A 21,777-nucleotide genomic window follows, 5' to 3' on the forward strand; every position below is an offset into this window, starting at 1 on the left:
ATTTTATGACATATATTATGAGTGCCCAACTCCAGTTGTAATAGATAATATATAGTTCACAAATATTATTGATAGGCAGATATGTTTATGCTTGAGTTTCATAGCCATGGTGAAACTATTCTCTGACATTTATTTATGATACAAACATGATATTTTATAAATTTTAGTGTAGTGACACTGGGAAAATGGACTTCTTGATAGAAATCTTGGCAGTGGAAAAAAGAACAGACCCAAATGCAGCCATGAACAAAAGCACAAATTCTCAGTGGGAATTTGGCCTCTTGAGTTCCCTTCTACTTGATTTCTACCTCCAGCTTGAATTCTTTTCCAATAAGAAGTGACAATTTAGAAACTTGTACACTCACATACTCAGAGGAGCTATCAAAATGTGACTTCATAACTGCATTAGTCATTGAACTTGTCCTATTCACAATATTCAACTCTTTCTCTGACAAATCCATTCTATTAAACTTCTGATGCTTGGGTATCCCCAAGAAAGTTACCTTGTCTATGATCCACCTTTGGTCCAGAGCAAATCTTCCATTAGTCACCTTAGATGTAATAACAACGCTATTGTTCTGTATAGCCCCATAAAACCTTACCAAGGTCCACTCATATTTCACTCCTGCTACGTCTAATGCTTCCCCATTATCCAAATACACTTCACCATAACTATTTCCACTGCCACTGATAACTACCACAAGTTCAAATGCAGTTTTCCGGGCAGCATCAGTTGTCAATGCTTCTCCTTGCAAGGCCAAAACATTACCTTCCCCAACATGCACATTTATGTGATCAGGTGGAGCATCAAGAGTCACATACTTGCCTGATTCTGCAATCACTGAATTTGAGACATTAAAAAGGTCAAACCAGGTTCCTTTAGGAAAGTATGCATCAACAGTGGTTGCCCCAGATTGTAGTACAGGTGATACCAGAACCCCTTTGCCTAATAGAAACTGAGAGCTTATTTCATACGTTGTGACATCCTCGGGGAATGAAAAGAAAAGAGGCCGTGCAATGGGTATCCCTTTTGTATGTGCTTCATACATTAGTGTGTAGAAATAAGGGAGAAGACGGTAACGAAGTCCAAGCACTTTCCTAGCTGATGCTGCAACTGATTCCCAAATGTAAAGCTCTTGTCTGATGGAGTTTATATCTGAATGATCTCTGGCAAAGGGGTAAAAAGCCCCCAACTGCATTGATAAAAATAAAAGGAATTAGATGTGTATGCAATGGCATTTCAATGTTTCTTTCTCCATTTTTTTCAACAAAACAAAAATCAAAGTACTTTTAAGTTTTCACAAGTGACTACTTGTATATTTAGGCAAGGAAAGCATTGAATACTTTATAACATTTCATTCTATAAAAATACCTTTCTATACTACTGCATTTGAGGATCAATGTTACCTGGATCCAGCGCCGGCAAAGTTCTTCAGTTGTATTTCCACCGAAACCACATATATCTGCTCCAACCATTGGAATCCCAAAGATTCCAGAATTTAATATCGATGGAATTGAGTATGCCAAATCATTCCATGTAGCAGCGTTATCTCCTGTCCAATGTGCAGCATACTTACCAGAACTTACAAAAGTTGATCTACTCAGAATGAAGGGCCTTTTACCAGTTATATTCACCAGTTCCTCGTTAGTTACTTTGGATTCTAATAGTCCATACAAATTGTGGGCATTATACTCAGTGATGTTACCGTAGTGTAAAGATGTGGCTGGGACTGTTCTGTAATTAATGGATCGTACAATTCCACCATTGTTAATTTTGTAAGGAGGGTTATCAAGATTAGAAGATGGAATGGGAGGAGAAGTGATGAAATTAGATAATTCATTCATGTCAAGCCAAAGACCATCAAAAGGAAGAAGGTCCCTAAATAATTTGATTTCCCCACCCCAAAATAATTGGCTTTGAGGGTTAAGAAAATCAGGGTAATAAACTGGTCCAGGCCAAACTTCACCAAGATAATTGGTTCCGTTTCTCTTTATGTAGACATCAGCCTTCAAGCCTCTGACATAGGTTGCATATGTCTCATTTACATTGATACCTGTTTCCACAATCTGCCAACAATTAATAAATAAAAGATGCATATACGTACTCAACCGTTTAGAGCATAATATGATTTTTATCTTGTGTCAAAATTAAGTACCTGGATCCAAGATAAGCACGTATTTCTGACCATTTTGATGAAGAGTGTCAACAAAGCTTCTCATCTTATCCAGCGGAAAGTTGATGGGATCTAAGGTGAAATCTTTAAATGAGTCCATGTAATCAATATCCGTCCACATAACTTCAAGGGGTATAGCTGCTTTTGCATAGTTGGCAACCACACTCTGTATATCACTTACATTCTTGTATCCCCATCGACACTGATGAAAACCTTCAGAAGAGACAAAAAATAATGTGGAATAACAAGGCATTTGATATAACGGATTGACATGAATAGATAAAAGGAAACTACAACTAATTAACAATTAGATTGGGATTCACTGCACATGTTAGGAGTAAATTATGTTATTTAGTAACACAATATGGAAACTACAAGATAATAAGTTCATTGACTTACCAAAGGACCAATAAGGCATTGGAGCAGGTCTGCCAATGAGATCAGTGTATTGCTCCAACACCAGTTCCGGAGAAGATCCAGCGAAAAAGTAAAGATCAAAAATCCCACCAATGGCCTTATAAGTAATGCGATCACCACCATACACAATATCCATTCCATTGCTGTTGAGCAGCAACACCCCATGTGATGTGCCAGCCCTCACTCTTCCATCTGGGGAGGGTGATCTCACGTCCAAGTAAAAAGGNTGAGAGCCATAAAGGTTGACGTCCGGGTTGGCGCTTGCAATATCTGCATTCCACAGTGTAAGGGTCTGGTTGGGTCGGAGCTTGAAGGAGCTCTTGGTGTGTTCCCCNAGGCCGTAAAGAGAGGCTCTTTGTGGCGGGAGGGAGGAGGAGAGCTGCAAGTACTGGTCTTTGAAGACAAGAAAAGTCTGAGGGTTGGAAGGGTCTGGTGCGGCATTAAAGAGAACATCGCTGGAGGATTTGCGCGACAGAGTGAAGCCAAATGGGGTGGTGTTGTGGAGGGTGAAAAGAAGGTCTGAGTGTGGATGTGTGAGAGTGAGAGACTGTGGAGAAGAACCATGGAGGTGGCGATGAGGTTGATACTGAGAAGGGGAGACTCTGGGAATGAGACGCTGTGGAATTTCCCATCTTTTGTTGTTGGAGTCAGTGATTCTGAGTCTGAACCTATCCTTGTTCTCAAAGCTTCGATATCCAAAACAAAAAACAGTGATTTATGTAAGTAGATAGATGATAAAGTGTTAAGAAAAGGTAATTGGTGGTTGTTACCTTGCATCAAGGGAGAGGTGAGGAATGTCGGGTCCGAACAGAGAGGAAGGTTTGATGAGGTTAAGGTGTGCAATGAAAGAGTTGTTTTTTGGATAAGCATGAAGAGACGAGATGGTGTAGCCATATCCAAGTGGTGATGAAGCTGAGCAGAAGAAGATAAGAGAAAGAAAGATAGAGAGAGAGAAGAGTACAAGAGCGAGAAAAGTGGGTGCAGCCATGTGTTGAATGTAAAATGAAGGGAATGATGTTGGAGGGAGGCATCAAAAAAAGGAAGGAATCGAAGCTGAGTTGACGCACATGTCTTTTTACAAGACCTTTACTTCTAGGAACCAACGACCAAGGTATGTTCGCCCAACTATAATATAATCGAAACATGCATGATGGGTTCTTGTGAATGTAATTCTGCATTTTGTTCAGTGGTATTTCGGAACATGTATTCATTCATATTTAGTATGTGAATTTTATCCTTGTAATAATTAACTATTATCATAATATATAAAATTGTCTCTGTTATGATTAAAATAATATAGAGAATAACTTAAATAAATTTAATAACTTTCTTTCTGAAGTAACATATATTAAGTATATTTTATTATAATAATTGAGTGTAATGCTTACCTTTTATTTTGTCCTCTGGAATGGGTATACAACCAAGTTGCTGACTTCAAAAATAAAATTGAGTACTTCAATGTATAGTATAAAAAAATCATCTTCTTCTTACTATATTTAGTGTATAACAAATCCTCTTTTTTTTAATGATGTTAGATAACCAAATTCTTAAAAATAATCATCAACAAAAGCAAATAATTTTAACTTATATTTAACATTTAAAGGATATTTTAAAATAAAATATTATTATAAAATTTATCATTTCATTGGCTATTCATTATATACTTTGTATTCTTCAATTATAAATTTATTCATTTAAATTTAGTTAAGCCACCTACTTCTTAAAGGTCATAGTTTAAGTCTAATTTATTTTTATAATAAGAAAATATTCTCTTAAAAAAATGTTGTTGTTTTATATAATAAGTATAGAGTTTAAGTAGATAGGATGCTTTTGTGGAAATAATGTGAATCCTATCAATAGTGCATTGCTAGCCTGCATGCAACTAAATTGTGAGCAATTACCATTACTAGATAATACTCATTTCTATTATTGACAGGAAGATGTGATCATGCTTGAGCTTCATAACCATGTTCACACTATTCTGTAACATTTATTTGTAACACAAAAATTTACATTTTATGGATGTTGGGGCTGTGACCTGAGAAAATCAAATCTTTAACAGTAACCATGCCACTGGTAAGAAAAAAGGCCTCAGAGATGCAACCATAAAGAAAGCACAAATTCTCGGTGGGAATTCGCTATCTTAAAAGGTACCCTTCTACTTGATTTCTACCACCAGCTTGAATTCCTCTCCAATAAGAAGTGACAATTTAGAAACTTGTACACTCACAAACTCAGAGGAGGTATCAAAATGTGATTTCATAACTGCATTAGTCATTGAACTTGTTCTATTCACAATATTCAACTCTTTCTCTGACAAATCCATTCTATTGAATTTCTGATGCTTGGGTATCCCCAAGAAAGTTATCTTGTCTATGATCCACCTTTGGTCCAGAGCAAATCTTCCATTAGTCACCTTAGATGTAATAACAACGCTATTGTTCTGTATAGCCCCGTAAAAGCTTACCAATGTCCACTCATATTTCACCCCTGCTACGTCTAATGCTTCCCCATCATCCAAATACACTTCACCATAACTATTTCCACTGCCACTGATAACTACCACAAGTTCAAATGCAGTTTTCCGGGCAGCATCAGTCGTCAATGCTTCTCCTTGCAAGGCCAAAACATTACCTTCCCCAACATGCACATTTATGTGATCAGGTGGAGCATCAAGAGTCACATACTTGCCTGATTCTGCAATCACTGAATTTGAGACATCAAAGAGGTCAAACCAGGTTCCTTTAGGAAAGTATGCATCAACAGTGGTTGCCCCAGATTGTAGTACAGGTGATACCAGAACCCCTTTGCCTAATAGAAACTGAGAGCTTATTTCATACGTTGTGACATCCTCGGGGAATGAAAAGAAAAGAGGCCGTGCAATGGGTATCCCTTTTGTATGTGCTTCATACATTAGTGTGTAGAAATAAGGGAGAAGACGGTANCGAAGTCCAAGCACTTTCCTAGCTGATGCTGCAACTGATTCCCAAATGTAAAGCTCTTGTCTGATGGAGTTTAGTTCCGAATGATCTCTGGCAAAGGGGTAAAAAGCCCCCAACTACAGTTCGAAAAACAAGACTTGTTAGATATGTATGCCATGACATTTCATAGTTCGTTTCTGCATGCATTTCCAACAAAGCAATGGGTTTTCAAAAGTGACTAATTTTATCTTTAGGCTAGGAAAGCTATGAACACAACAACATTTCACAGTATAAAAATATTACTCCATACTACTGCATCTGAGGGACAATTTTACCTGGATCCAGCGCCGGCAAAGTTCTTCAGTTGTATTTCCACCAAAACCACAGATATCTGCTCCAACCATTGGAATTCCAAAGATTCCAGAATTTAATATCGATGGAATTGAATATGCCAAATCGTTCCATGTAGCAGCATTATCTCCTGTCCAATGTGCAGCATACTTACCAGAACTCACAAAAGTTGATCTAGTTAGGATGAATGGCCTTTTACCAGTTATATCCACTAATGCCTTGTTAGTAACTTTGGATTCTAGTAGTCCATACAAATTGTGGGCATTGTACTCAGTGACATTACCATAGTGCAAAGATGTTGCTGGGACTGTTCTGTCATTAATGGGTCGTTGGTCTCCAACATTGTTAATTTTATAGGGAGGGTTATCAAGACTAGAAGACGGAATGGAGGGAGAAGTGATGAAATTAGATAACTCATTCATGTCAATCCAGAGACCATCAAAAGGCAGCTGATCCCTAAATAATTTGATTTCCCCACCCCAAAATGCTTGGCTTCCAGGGTTTAGGAAATCGGGGTAATAAACTTCTCCAGGCCAAACTTTACCAAGATAGTTACTTCCATTTCTCTTTATGTAGATATCAGCCTTCAAACCTCTAATATAGGTTTCATATGTCTCATTTACACTGATACCTGTTTCCAAAATCTGCCTCAAATTAATGAAATATGTAATGATGCATCATCAAACACTAAGAGCAGAGTATAGTTTTAGAGATTTGACAGAATTTCTATGGTGTCAAAACTATGTACCTGGATCCAAGATAAGTACGTATTTCTGACCATTTTTGTGAAGAGTGTCAACAAAACTTCTCATCTTCTCCAGCGGAAAGTTGATGGGATCAAATGTAAAATCTTTATATGCATCCATATAATCAATATCTGTCCACATTACTTCAAGGGGTATAGCTGCTTTTGCATAGTTAGCAACCACACCCTGGAGATCACTTACATTCTTGTAGCCATATCGACACTGATGAAAACCTTCACAAGAGATATTACTGATGTGGGTTAACAAGGGAAGTAGATATCCATAGGTACAATCATAAAGTTCACAGGATGCACCGATAAATTTTTAATTCAACGAGACAATGAATCACGCGTCTGTTCTTGGAGGAAACAGAGTAACAAGATTCATCGTTATCAAAACAAAAAGAATGATATAGAGCATTGTGTTAATGATACAGTATAGAACCGTAGAGAAAATTTCATCTCCTTTCAAGTTTCAATTTTCAAAGCTTTGCCACTTCAATATTCCTCTTTCTTTATTTTACTATAACCGCAGTTAAAAATAATGTAATCAAAGTCTCAAAAGCTTTAAAAAACCGTCGGCACTGAAATTTTGACCGCAATATTTAGGATTTTATTTGACATCCTCAATCGCATTTGTCTGTAACTTTCAGTAATATAAAAATTGGAAGGAAACTGCTACGATTGTGGCTACAATTTAAAACTTGAAGTTAAGTATTAGGTGTATTGTGACTTACCAAAGGACCAATAAGGCATTGGAGCAGGCCTGCCAATGAGTTCAGTGTACTGTTCCAACACCAGCTCTGGGGAGGATCCAGCGAAGAAATAGAGATCAAAAACCCCACCAGTGGCCTTATAAGTAATGCGATCACCGCCATACACAATATCCATTCCATTGCTGTTGAGCAGCAACACCCCATGTGAGGTGCCAGCCTTCACTCTTCCATCTGGGGAGGGTGATCTCACGTCCAAGTAAAAAGGNTGAGAGCCATAAAGGTTGACGTCCGGGTTGGCGCTTGCAATATCTGCATTCCACAGTGTAAGGGTCTGGTTGGGTCGGAGCTTGAAGGAGCTCTTGGTGTGTTCCCCNAGGCCGTAAAGAGAGGCTCTTTGTGGCGGGAGCGAGGAGGAGAGCTGCAAGTACTGGTCTTTGAAGACAAGAAAAGTCTGAGGGTTGGAAGGGTCTGGTGCGGTATCAAAGAGAACATCGTTGGAGGATTTGCGAGAGAGAGTGAAGCCAAATGGGGTGGTGTCGTGGAGAGTGAAAACAAGGTCTGAGTCTGGATGTGTAAGAGTGAGAGAGTGTTGGAAACCTTGTTCGCTATTGAGGAAGCGAAGAGGGTGATACTGAGAAGAGGAAGCTCTGGGAATGACATGCTGTGGAATTTCCCATCTTTGATGATTAGAGTCAGTGATTCTCACTCTCAACCTATCCTTGTTCTCAAAACTGCATTTCAGAAAAAAACAGTTACTTATCTACATAGATAATAGAAAAATATGACAAATTAAGGGTACCAAACATGTAGATGAGTAGATGAACAACATTGAATGAGGCTAATTAATCAGCAGCAGTTGTTGTTGTTACCTAGCAGAGAGGGAGAGGTGTGGTATGTCGGGTCCGAAAACAGAGGAGGATTTGATAAGGTTAAGGTTTGCAATCAAAGAGTTGGTTATGGGATAATTGTTAGCAGTTGAGATGGTGTAGCCATAGCCAACTGGTTTTTCTTCTGACGGTGAAGCGCAGGAGAAGATGAGAAAAACACAAACAGTAAAGAGAGTGGGTGTGAGTTGAGTGTTCCATGGTGTAGCCATAGTCTGAGAGTTGAAGAGATAGAAAACGATAGCATATAGATTCATTATGTACATTGGCTCGTGTTGGAGACAAAGAAAGAAAGGAAGGGTGATTGGTGGAACTGTACGTAGGGGATCATTACTTCTAGGCTTCTTGGAACCAACTACCAAGTTTTCCCACGTGTTTTTTTAATAAACATATCCACCAATGATTAAGTTTACATTTACCAATTTATTTATTAAATATGTAGGGATATCATGTTACACTTTTTTGTAACTAAAACAACATTAAAAAAAACAGATTGGATATTGTTTTCTTATATTCTTCTTCTCCTTTCATCATGCATTTGTATTGTATCGTTGGATGGTTGCTTCCTCTTGTCACTCTTTTCTATGAAAAAAATATTATCATCACCTTCGAAAATCGAAAGTCCTTGACTTCATATCTGAACGATGAAGCAATGATGAAGGATGAAGAAATTGTGTCGTTTTGTGTTTCATTCCAACTTTGCTACCACTTGCTTTGCTTTAGGCCAATTGTCGAAAGTTTGAAATTGCGTGCATCGTTTGATTACTATTGGTGATTGCTTTGGTCCATGACTTGTATCTTTTGTCCCCACCTTTTTAAATTTTTCTATCTACCAATTACCAATTATAGATTCTTTTTTTTTTTTCAATACTCCTAATAATTAGATATTCTAGAATTCTATTTGATATCAAACAAATTTTGGTTTTCATGGTGTATTTAAAAGTAAGAATAATGATATTTAGATCATATTTAAACATTATTTACTTATGTGTTTGGTCCAAATCTAATGTCAATTATTCTCAGTGCAAATAAACATTTTTTGGCATGTTGTGTAATTTTCTTGGAAAATTGTTATTTTAGTATATTTTTAAAAAATCGTATCAACTTGGAGAATGGAAGAGTTGAAATACCATAATTTTGATTTATTTTATTTTTGACAGCTTATTAATGTTGGAATAATTTTTAATTCTCCGAAATTGACTGAATTTAGCCTTAAAAGACTCTTCGAAATTATTTCAGACATATAAGATTTAAAAAAAAAAGCAGTGAATTGATGATGATAGAATAATTATTTAAAATAATAATATGTCATTTTTAAGATCAGAAAAAAAGAATTTAGTAACGCAAAAATATATTAAATATTTAATACAATGGTTTATTTACTATTTAGCTTTGTCATTCTCATAAGTACGTATATTTAGAAGTTAGAACTAAGAATATTCATTTTATAGGATCCGAATTACCTAACAAATCTGATCATTTGAAACGATTTAATTTATTGATACACATTTAGATTCAATCTTATCTAACCAAACTAATCTATTGATAGTTACTTTATACATTGAATTTGAGTTTTATAAACTCATAATAATTGTTTGATTTCGATCTGTTATTCTTTTAAATATGATTTAAGGTAAACTATACCTGGAGAAAAGGACACAAATCTTATGATATTTTCTTAAATTTAACTCCCCTTTCGTGTGATAAAAAATAGATATTGGGATAGTAATAAAATCACACTATCATATTACATCGACACACAAAAAAAAAAATTATAATAGTTTATAATAATTATTATATTTTATCCTATCATATCTAAATAAGTAAAGTATTAGTAATTCCTTACCAAAAAGTTATAGACCTTAGATATTGGACCATCCAAATTAAAATACCTACGTCTCTGAAATATGTTGTAACTCTTGATTCCTAAAAGGTTTTGGGCCTTGCTTTTGGTAAACTCTACATTCCTATTAAAACCCCAGCACGTTGATGTTCTTTTTCTGTTTGGAAAAAAAAAAAAAAAAAAAACCTGTCTCCAACGAAAATGCTATACTACTGATTAACATACACATGACTGACGGACCAATTAATCCGGGCCGATTGTCGTAATCGATTGGTGAGTCAATAGACTACCTAGCAATATCAACTCATTCAAAATTAAAATTCACATTTACACTTAATAATAAACAATAATTACAAATCAATCAATTAATATAATTAAAGTATGATTGATCTATGTCAAAAAAAATAAAAATACATAACACTAATTATAAATAAAAGTTTAAGATATAGTTATTACAACATTAATTATACATTTATTACCATAACTTTCACATCAAACTAATTTTAGTCTGGAAGAATATTTAAGAAGCACTCATTGATTGCTGAAGACAAATAGAAAATAGTTTTGAGTAAGGAACATTGGACAATCTTTAAAAAAAAAATGGATTGATCTTACATTCGAAATATTTCAAATATTTTGACGTTTATGGTGGAATTAAGATAGAATTTCTTTTAATCTCATGATAACCATAAGGAACATGACAAGAAATATGGTAGTGAAAAACGCCAGCGAGCAACATATCAACAATTTGGTTAGCCATTAGGCCTCAATCATTTAGTTAATCATTTGACATAAACCTCTCGGTCTCAATTTTTCTTCAACTTTTTCGTCTTGACATTTCAGTCCAGCCACTCAACCTCAATCATTTAGCCTAAACCATGGGTAACCATGGGTCTCAACCTCCCAGCCTCAATTTCTCAATTGACTTTTTAGTATTGACATCTTAGTTGATCATTTAGCCTAAACCATTAGATCAACTATTTGACCTCAACCATTCGGTCTCAACTATTCAGTTAATCATACGACCTTAATTTTGTTAACTTTTCAATCTTGACATTTCAGTTTGATCATTTGGCTTCTGCCACTTGGTTTCTGCTATTCGGTTTCATACTCTCGACCATTCGATCTCCACTTTTCAGTTTCAAACATTCAATCAACAAACAATTCAATCAATCATCGTATTATTTGTGTTGCATAATTTTATTTTGAAATAAATTTAACATGTGGTAAAAGTAAACATAACATTTTTATTTCACAACTCATTCAACTTAAAAATAAATAATCCTTGTTATTTTAACTGTGATTATCTTCTTATTCTGTAATATTATTAAGAGTGACAATTTCCCTTACCATCATACATAATTTGTAGTGCATTGCACTTGAAAAAAGTGATAGCAAAATAATTATTTAATTAGTAAAACCATTAGGATCAATATACAAATTCTCATGTCATACTCAAATATAAGGATTATACATTATCTATACTTATAAATACTTAATTAGTTAATATGTAAATTCTATATAGAAATTAAAATAAATTCAAACAATAATGACAATTTTATTTTAAATTTCTCACAATAATTCATAAGTTGTCGTTGATAAACTTTATATTTATTCTTATATTTATCTTCATTCTAATATTTATTCTTCTTAACTTTATATTTATTCTTATATTTATCTTCATTATAATATTTATTCTTCTTAAATGATTAAAACATCATATACATTTCCACTTATTCAATATCCATTAAATTCATTCGAATAATGTTGGTTATATTATGATAATCCAAAAGAACTGATAAATTCTTGGTCTGTAGCACCACTTGCAGGATAGCTGCTGTGCTTTATCTGCAGAACAGCTTGCAATACAGCTAAGTTACCGCTGTTCCTATTTGTTTTCAGTGATAAGCATATCAAGCCTTTCTTTTCACCTCTTAGAGCAGTTCTGTTTTATTTTTGTTTTCTTGGTAGATGTTAGTTTATTTCATTTTTATCACAATCAAGTCATAATTTACTTTTTATATTATCATAAATATATAAAAAAGAAAATTGACAAAGTCCCCAAAATTATGAGAAACTCCACCAAATACTGTTGACATAGTTGTTCCTATATGAAGTTATGCAATAGTTAGATTAATTTAATTAATACATTGTACTAATTTAACCACATATGAAAATGTAGAATATGTGTGTCTTCAATTTTTTAATATGCATATAATGTATTATTATATCATGGTAGCATTTTAAATAAAATAGTCTTAAATAACATATAAAATATTATAATAGTATACAAAATCATAAAACCTTAAATTAAATATTTATATGCACAACAACAAATATTAATTAGAATTTTGTAATATTTAACAGAACATGAAACGAAAAAGCTTGACTAAAAAAGAGGAAAAAATCTCAACACAATAGTTACTAGAATGTTCTGTTTTCCTATATTACCTTTTAATCTTGCAAGAAACCCCTAAAATTATATTTGTTTACTACAAATCATGATAAAATGGTTTTATTTATCGTGGTTACTGATCATAACTTTATTAAGAAAAAAGTTACATATTCAGATGTTACTTAAATAAATTAAATTAATTTGAAAAATCAGGGTTTAGTATAAAAACTTAATTTGATATTCCTGTTTTTGTAAAAAATTTTGTTTCAGTAATTTAATTACATATACTATTAGTGTTGTTTATTAAGAACTTTATTATAAACCACTTCATGAGATTAATCATTTTCAATATTTTTCAAATTTAAAGTTACTTGCTTTTGCGAATACACTGATAATGAACATATTTGAAAATTTGAAACATTCATGACAATCTATAGTTCTTAACGAAAAATAAAATTTATAAAGAGAATAATGTGAACAAATTCCAAAAATATTTTAGATTTTGTTTTGAATCAACTACTTATCTAATAAAATAATATAAATTTTAAATTTTAACTCATTAAATAATATTTAACAAAAAAAATAATACATGTGCAAACATTTTTTCAAATATATATAGCTTTAATAATATATTGGTTATAAATTTGTAGAATTTAAACATAGTTTATAATATCTTTTCTATTAAAAAGAAATATTTTTATTTTGCAAATTTTTGTTTTATAATCTTCAATATTTCCTTGGTGGACAATTGTTTTCAGTTCATTCTCCATAGTTTTGTAACTTCCTATTACAGTGGTCCCTATAATTTGTCATATCATTTAAGTGACGAATCATTCAAATGATACCTTTTTAACTTCTTTCTATTTTATACTTAAACAGGAAAGGCGTAAAGGAAGAAGAAAAGTACATGAACATTGAGAGTAAGTAATAAGTCACATAAGATATCTAGTTGCTGTTAATATATTAAAATAGATAAACAGAAAAATAATACTTTGATACTTATTATTTTTTTATATTAATTTAATATTATCTTTATCTTTTTTTAAAACGTAAAACTTATTATTTTATAATTATTTTACTCTTGTAATATATGTTAAATAAATTTTACTGTGTAAATTAAATATAAATATATATTTATTCTAATTTCTATCAACTTTCTACTAGTTACTATGTAATCAAATATGTGCTACCTACAAAAAGGATGTGACTGGCCTTAAGTTAATGCGTACCAAACTCCTGACGAGAACAACAGCTGCTGTAAATGCACCTGCAACATTTCCTCTTAACAAACACTTCCTTTCTTCTAATTTCTAATAATGAAGAACAATGCAAACGAAAATGCCAAAAGTATCTATGTGCTTGATGGGTATGGGTATTTATTGGGATGACTTATATTGGATTTGAATTTTCTTATTGTTTAATTTAGTATAAAGAATATTGGGTTGAATTATATTTATGTATTTTTATATTAAATTCAATTTAAATTTTTTTAATAAGTCATATTGAGTTTGTGTAAGCAATTAAAATTTTAATTTTTTATATTAATCTAATTAAAAAATTATATTTTATGTAAAAATAAATTAAAAATTTAAAATAAATATACTGATGTCTGTTCAAACTAATTAAAATATATAAAAAATATAATTCTCAGGAGTATTTTGGCCATGAAATTTTTTTATAAAAAGATTAAAAAATAAATTAATAAACATAAAATATGTGTAAAAATTTATTAAAAGTAAAAACAATATTAACTTTAATTTATTATATCTGTTAAATTGCTGAATTATTGATAGGAGCCTGAACATTACAGTGTCTGCATCCGCAATAATTACAGGACTTGCATAACAGGATACCACTGAAATAGGATAATGACATTAAGATGACATTTTTTTTATAACATTTCAATATTCATCATGTGTTAATCTGTGATTGGTAAAAAATTACTTCATAATAATGTTTATGATTATTATTATTGATTATGGAGTAATTTTTGACCAACCACATGTTGACATGTAATCAATGTTCAAATGTTGTAAAAAAAATGTTGTCTAAATATCATTATCCACTTAAATATACTGTCCTTTCTTTCCTTTTTTGCTCATCAGTCTAACTAACACGTGTGAGATGTTTTTGTCACTTTCTTTTATTGTCTCATGCGAATTTATTAGTTTAAATATATTCCTAATATATTTATCGAGATTCATAAATAAAATAAAAGTATTCGTAATTGTAATTCAACTCCTTTACTTAAGCACATCAATTTTTAACATGAATAATAAACTGAGTGGAAGAATATAGTTAGGAAATTGAGGTTCAAAGTATGTTGACTGGGTCTATTGTTAAGGCTATTGAAGGTAGAAATAAGATAATTTTAGAATATAGGCATGTCAATCTTACACAACCTTAAATTTATGATAACAGCTGGCTAACAACAGACTTTATTTATGGTAAAAACATTATCAACAATATCATTTTCAACCTAATGAAGCATATTCTCTTTCACCACACTCCTAGTAAACATCAGCAGCGGCTTCAGTAAAACATGAACAATCCTCTTAGTATTACTTCCAATAACAAGTTTTTCAAGATTGAGTTCAAGTTCTTCACTGATACCACATTATTGTTCAGAAGATAAAATATATACATAAAGTAAACAATTACAAGTGAAATCTGGTGGGTGCATGTGTTACTTGAGGTTACGAATCCAATGTATTGCAAACAAGCCGAACAAAACTGAAAGTATAGATTTTCCAGTAATCAATCTTCTGAATTCCATATAGCTAAGTACCGGGATGCTTTGTTCAGTTCTGAAGAAATTGGTAGGATCAACCTTGCTCTTTATTTCAACCAATCTTTTGAAGTTATCGTGGAAATATTGAACTCCATAAACTCTTCCTTTAAGGTAGCCAAGAAAACCGTGGTGATTGATGCCCAAATCCAAGTCCTTGTAACACATGAAAGCTTGTCTTGGGTTTTGGGAGACAAAGGGTGTCATGTATTTGTAAAGTTCTCTTAGCAGGTTTATGTTGTGTTGTGCTACCTCTTCCCCTGCCTCAAACCAATTTGCTTGGTATTGGATCTTCCATAGGTTACCAGCTCGGTGAGGGAGAGGAGTTTCTGTTGATGGAATCTCAGCCATTCTTCCACCATAAGGATTGAAAAACATCACTGATTTTTCCAACTCAATCATCTTCTTCCAAATCCCCTCCCAACCCTCCTTGGAAATTGGCTTCTTCACATAGTCAGATTTCCTTTTCAGGTACTTCAAAGACTGAGATTGTCTCTCAAGCAAAATCTCAACTGGGGTTGCAATGTCTATGTTGTCCCAAAACATCACAGATTGAAGCCAGCTTGTTTCCATGCAATCTGATTGCTTCAAACCCAATTGAGGAAACTTGTCCTTCATGACAGAAACAAGGCTTTTGGAGTCACCAAGGAAGAGGGCTATGAAGGTAGCTCTCACAGTCTTTGTTCCAACTTCTGCACCGTTTACCACCTCCAAGATGAGCCTAATGAAAAGGTTATTGTCAATGCTAGGAGCAGCATGCTGCCAATTGTAAACTATGTTGGTGGCATTTTGCTCCAAGGTTTTGCCTACTTTGAAAACAGTTACCTTCTCAGGAATTCGAACTAGTTTTATTTTGTAGGCAAGTATCACACCAAAGCTACCTCCACCACCACCTTTAACAGCCCAGAAGAGATCTTCACCCATGGTTCTTCTATCAAGGAATCTACCTTGAGCATCCACTATTTGTGCGTCAACAACATTGTCCACTGCAGTGCCATATTTTCTCATGAGATTTCCATAACCACCACCGCTAATATGACCACCCACTCCAACAGTGGGACAAACCCCTGCTGGGAAACCATGAGTTTTACTCTTCTCAGCAATTCTATAATAAACTTCGCCAAGCGTTGCACCAGCTTGGACCCAGGCGCTCTCAGATTCAACGTCAATCTCGATAGATCGGAGATTGAACATGTCAAGGAGGAAGAATGGCTGTGAAGACACGTAAGACACCCCTTCATAGTCATGGCCACCACTGCGAATTTTCATCAACAAGTTGTGTTTTTTAGCACAAATAACTGCTGCTTTGACATGGGAAACATCAAATGGGGTGACAATGAGGAATGGCTTAGGGGTTGTGGAGGTGTTGAAACGAAGGTTTCTGATGTAAGCTTGCAAAACCGAAGAGAATGAAGAACTGTTCTGTGAGAAAATAGCTGAAGATATGGGGTGAGATGACTCAGATTGATTCACAAGGCAGTGAACAAAAGTGTTGTCAGCTGAATTTGGAGCAAAATATGAACAAAGAAGAGAAAGCCAGAGAACAATTGCAAGTAGTGTTCTAGAAGAAAGCAGTTTCATTTTAGAGGTTGAGACTACTACGTTGGCAACAGACATGAACATAGAAAGCTAGAACCCTTCAACCATGAAGAAAGGAATTGCGGGTTGTAATTCCGTCTTCACAAATATGCTTAAATGGTACATACAAACACAGCGAGAAACTGATACATTTGTTTATCGAAAGCGATGTCACATAGCATGTAGCATGTCGTGACATGAATGACGATGCTCTGAAATGTGTACTCTCCCTGACTTAATTATAACCAAAATGATTGATTATGAAAGAAGTGATTTTCTTAGAAAAAAGAATTCACGAAGAATAAAACAGGTTTTGGATAACTCATAAAATTTTAAAAACATATGATATTTTGAAAATGATATGGTTTTATTGTTAAAATAAATAAATTATAAAATGACTTAAAAAAAAAGAGTAAATTTTCCCATATGAATTCTGCCAAAGTAATATTAGTTTTATAAAATTTTAAATCAAACACATAAAAAAGAAAGCGTCACGGCACGAGGTTTGTTTTATTTATGAAATTTGGTTTAATTTTTTATTGGAAAAATTAAAAGAGAGTAAAAAATTAATAAAATATATATTTTATTGAGCGGTAATACTTTGAAAAAAAAAAAAAGGACAAAACACACTTAAATAATAATATTATAATTATAATTATATTATTTTTTAATTTAAAAGCATAATTACATTATTATATTATTAAAAATAGTGTTACATGAATGTATTTTTTCCAAGCCGTGTCAAAGTAAATTTTTTCTATTTTATAATCCTATCTAATTGTTTTCCTTTTTCTCCGTTATTAGCGACTTGAGTTAAAATAAAATAAAATAAACTCATTATATATATATATATATATATATATATATATATATATATATATATATATATATATATAATAACCTACATTAGCATAAATGCAGAATCACAATTAGAATAAAAATTTAAAAGAGAAATCAGAGACACATTTTGCAATTGAGCAAGAAAAATAGGTAGAGGAGATTAAAAGAACGAGTTCACAAAATTAAATGGAAAAATATCTAATTACTAAAAACATGAGGCAAAGCAAAGAGCAGAAAACAAATTTTTAAGTAAATTATTTACATAAAGACGTGTAAGAAAAGGTATATATGAACTTTATTGTACACATGCATTGCTTGATTTAATTATTGGTGTAAAAACTATCCTTAAAATTTAAAAATTTAATAGAATTTTGCTATAGAAAAGACAGATGAAAGTATAAAATGGAGAATATTCTTTTGCAAGATAGATAGATGAATTGGCTGGAGTGAGTTTCTGGTTCATTATGGTACATGGGTACAACTACATGTGGTCCTAGGTTTGTTGTTTCTACCATAATGTGGAACCTAACCAAAAGTAAAAACTTCATTGTCATTATCATGGAGGAGTTGATGTAAAAAACTTGTGTTGTGGTTAGAACACACGACACACCCTTTGCATCACAAACACATGAAAAATTATAATATAGCACACAATTTTCTATAGGGTTAAATGTTTTTAGTCCTTCAACTATTAAGCTATTTTATTTTTTGTCTCTCTTTCAAATTTTAGTACACTTTGATTCTTCTCCTTAAGAAAACTATAATATTTTGTCCCCCAAAACTAACAGCATTAAAAATCGGTAGAGGTGACTAACGTTTGGCCACGTGTGATGACATCTTTCATTTTTAATGTTTGCCATGTTGGATTTTTTTTCAATGGTCAGCTTCTCCTTCTTCAATCTGCAGCCGTCATTCGCCGGCGTTGGTAGCTTCGTGGTAACGGTATCCTAAATCTGCAGTTATAAGTAAGCTAACAGTGACTTTTGGTTCTTAGTGATTGTTGGTGGTTACGCAAGAGGAGCAGTCATGGGATTGCGTTGGCCGACATTGGTCGGCATTGTACCAAACATCCACTTTCCAGCCTATAAAAAACAACTTTATCTGTATCAATAGAAGTGTTTCAGGAAGCAATAACCAAAATAGGGACAACACAACAGTTAATGCTGGAGAAACAAACATGGAAAGCTACAATGAACTCTCTTGAAATAGTGGCAGTGGCAAGGCTACAGTGGATGCAGAGATGTTAGACGTTGGCACGATGGAGGAGGTTCGTGTTGGTGAAGATGGCGAGGTAGAAAAAGAGTTGACTCAGTTTCAGAAAAAGAGAAAATCACGTAACACACCATTAGCCAGCTCAGTCTATTTTTTTTTAACGGTATTAGTTTTGGAGGACGAAATATTACAATTTCTTTAAGGACAAAGATCAAAGTGTACCAAAGTTTGAAAGAAGGACGAAAAACAAAATCGCTTTAATAGTTGAGGGACTAAAAACATATTTAACCCTTTTTATACTTTTTTTTTAATTTATTTTAAAAAAGTATAAAAATTTATTTCTTTTTATAATCATTTTACTTTTATAACATGTATCAAATAAACACAAGTATGTGTCACTTTTTCATTATTTAATGTATTTTTGTTTGTTTCTATCATATTTATACCATTGTATTTTTCTATATAAGTGATAAAAGTTTGAAACAAGGTTTTTTTCATAAAAATATACAATTTTATGAAATAAATGTTTTTGATATAAAAATCATATATTCTTCTAAATAACAGTGTTGTTACTTTGGATTAAACATAGGAATGAAAATATAGGTTCGTCCATTTTGTTTTGGTCCAGTGGTATTTGGTCAGAAAAAAATGAATCAGACTGATTTGTCTCGCATAATGTTTGTTTATGAATTTGTATACTAGTCTATGATTCACATGAAAAATTTAATATTTATTTTTATTTAATTAGATTAGTAAAAATAATTATTTTTATAAATCTATTTTTCTAAATAAGTAATATTCATAATTTTATAATTTATAATTTATAATTTAAAGTATAATATATTCAAAATAAAAATGATTTTGAGATGGATTGAAACAAGAGAGAAAACTTAGAATAAAGAAACTATTTTTAGATAAACTTGACACAAATCATGGAACTATTTTTAAATGAATTAAAGAATAAATGCAAATGAATAATTATTTTAAATAAATATGAATGAATAATAACTTAGAAGAAACATGCACTATTTTAAAAAGAGATTATAATCTTATCTATATGTAGTATTGTCATCCTTAATTAAAAACATTGTCATTGAAACATTAGAGTGATTTTTGTAATACTTTCTTCATCTTTTTAATTGTTGGAAAGTTATAAAATTGAGATCAAATTAATATAGTTTAAAGATGATAATGGAATAGAAGTAATCAACAAACAATTACAATCCTAACACTTTCTTATTCTCTTCAAACATTTTTAATAGTTGAAAATTAGCAAATCAATGTCACTATTGATAGAAAAAAAAAACAAATCAAGGTAGGCTTAAATAAATGTGTTAAAAGTTATTATCCCACCCATAATGTTAATAATAAAGGCAATTAAATTATGAAACAGAGACAGTTAAACTATGAGAAATAATAAAAAATCTCATAGTACATTTTGTGGATGTAGGCTTAAATAAATGTGTTGAAAGAATTATACCACATTATGAAACAAAGACCATTAAACTATGAGAGATTATCACAAATCTCAGAATACATTTTGTAGTTTATAATCTAATATTCAAAAACTTATTATAGATTATATAATTTAAAAATATATTTTGAATTATATAGTTTAAAATGTATTTTCAGATCTTGAAATATATTTTTCATAATTGAAAAATCTGCTTATGTTATTAATTTAAATGTGGTCTCCACTAATTATTTTTCCATAGGATTTGGTAGTACAGGGATGCTCTGTTCGTTCCTAAAGAAGTTATGAGGATCAATCTTTGTCTTTATTTGAACCAACCTCTGGAAGTTATCCTTGAAATACTTTACTCCATAAACTTTTCCTTCTACATAGTTGTTCTCACCATTGTGGTTAATTCCTAAATCAATGTCCCTATAATTGAAGAAAGCCCCTCTTGGATTTTTTGAAACAAAAGGAGTCATGTACTTGTGAAGTATTCTTGTCAAGTTTATGAAATGATCTGTTACCTCTTTCCCTGCTTCATTCCAATTTGTTTGGTATTGAACCTTCCATAGGTTACCTGCTCGATGAGGGAAAGGAGTTGCTGTTGATGGAATTTCAGCCATTTTTCCACCATAAGGATTGAATTGAAATGCTACATTCTCCAACTCAATCATCTTCTTCCAAATCCCTTCAAAACACTCTTTAGAAATTGCTTTCTGCACATAGTCAGATTTTCTTTTCAAGTAGTTTACAGGTGATCGTGGTTGTCTATCAAGCAAAATCTCAACAGGTGTTGAAATGTTAATGTTTGTCCAAAACAACACCGAACGAAGCCAACTTGTTTCGATGCAGTCAGATTGCTTCAAACCCAATTGAGGGAACTTCTCATTCAAGAGAGAAACAAGGCTGCTGGAGTCACCAAGAAATAAAGCTACGAATGTTGCTCTTATAGTCTTTGTTCCATTTTGTGTACTGTTTACAACATTCAAGGTAAGTCTAAGAAAAAGGTTGTTGTCGATAGTTGGTGCAACATGCTGCCAGTTATAAACTATATCAGTGGCATTTTGCTCCAAGGTTCTCCGAACTCTGAAAACACTGACTGTTTCAGGAACACGAACTAGCTTTATTTTATAGGCAAGTACTACACCAAAGCTAGCTCCCCCACCACCTGTGATGGCCCAAAAGAGATCTTCACCCATAGATTTTCTGTCAAGCAATCTACCTTCAACATCAACTATATTTGCATCAACAACATTATCCACTGAGAGACCGTATTTTCTCATCATATTACCATAGCCACCACCACTTATGTGGCCTCCCACTCCAACAGTGGGACAAACCCCTGCTGGAAAACCATGAATTTTACTCTTCTCACCAATTCTGTAATAAACTTCACCAAGCGTTGCACCAGCTTGCACCCAAGCGGTCTCGTTGTCTATATCAACTTCAATTGTTCG

General features: G+C 32.7%; 4 protein-coding genes across 4 annotated transcripts; all 4 read right to left on the minus strand.

The window, feature by feature from the left end:
• Positions 1-38: 38 nt before the first annotated feature.
• LOC106774389 (alpha-glucosidase) lies at positions 39-3,717 on the minus strand. The gene is made up of 5 exons (XM_014661368.2): positions 3,362-3,717; positions 2,574-3,277; positions 2,157-2,387; positions 1,408-2,054; positions 39-1,193 (listed from the first exon to the last, which is right to left on the minus strand). Exons 1-5 carry the CDS (start codon positions 3,577-3,579, stop codon positions 294-296), a joined length of 2,700 nt encoding a protein of 899 aa, XP_014516854.1. The 5' UTR covers positions 3,580-3,717; the 3' UTR covers positions 39-293.
• Positions 3,718-4,468: 751 nt separating this feature from the next.
• Positions 4,469-8,514, minus strand: LOC106776167 (alpha-glucosidase). The gene is made up of 5 exons (XM_014663523.2): positions 8,194-8,514; positions 7,346-8,055; positions 6,612-6,842; positions 5,848-6,494; positions 4,469-5,649 (listed from the first exon to the last, which is right to left on the minus strand). The coding sequence occupies exons 1-5, from the start codon at positions 8,472-8,474 to the stop codon at positions 4,750-4,752; spliced, it is 2,769 nt and encodes a 922-aa protein (XP_014519009.1). The 5' UTR covers positions 8,475-8,514; the 3' UTR covers positions 4,469-4,749.
• Positions 8,515-14,847: 6,333 nt separating this feature from the next.
• Positions 14,848-16,987, minus strand: LOC106774852 (berberine bridge enzyme-like 8). The gene has a single exon (XM_014661882.2). The coding sequence runs from the start codon at positions 16,855-16,857 to the stop codon at positions 15,133-15,135; it is 1,725 nt and encodes a 574-aa protein (XP_014517368.2). The 5' UTR covers positions 16,858-16,987; the 3' UTR covers positions 14,848-15,132.
• A 3,578-nt stretch (positions 16,988-20,565) lies between these two features.
• LOC106774853 (berberine bridge enzyme-like 8) lies at positions 20,566-21,603 on the minus strand. The gene has a single exon (XM_014661883.2). The coding sequence runs from the start codon at positions 21,601-21,603 to the stop codon at positions 20,566-20,568; it is 1,038 nt and encodes a 345-aa protein (XP_014517369.2).
• Between the last annotated feature and the right edge of the window lie 174 nt (positions 21,604-21,777).

This window comes from Vigna radiata, chromosome 10 (genome assembly GCF_000741045.1).
Source record: "Vigna radiata var. radiata cultivar VC1973A chromosome 10, Vradiata_ver6, whole genome shotgun sequence".
Classification (NCBI taxonomy): Eukaryota; Viridiplantae; Streptophyta; class Magnoliopsida; order Fabales; family Fabaceae; genus Vigna; species Vigna radiata.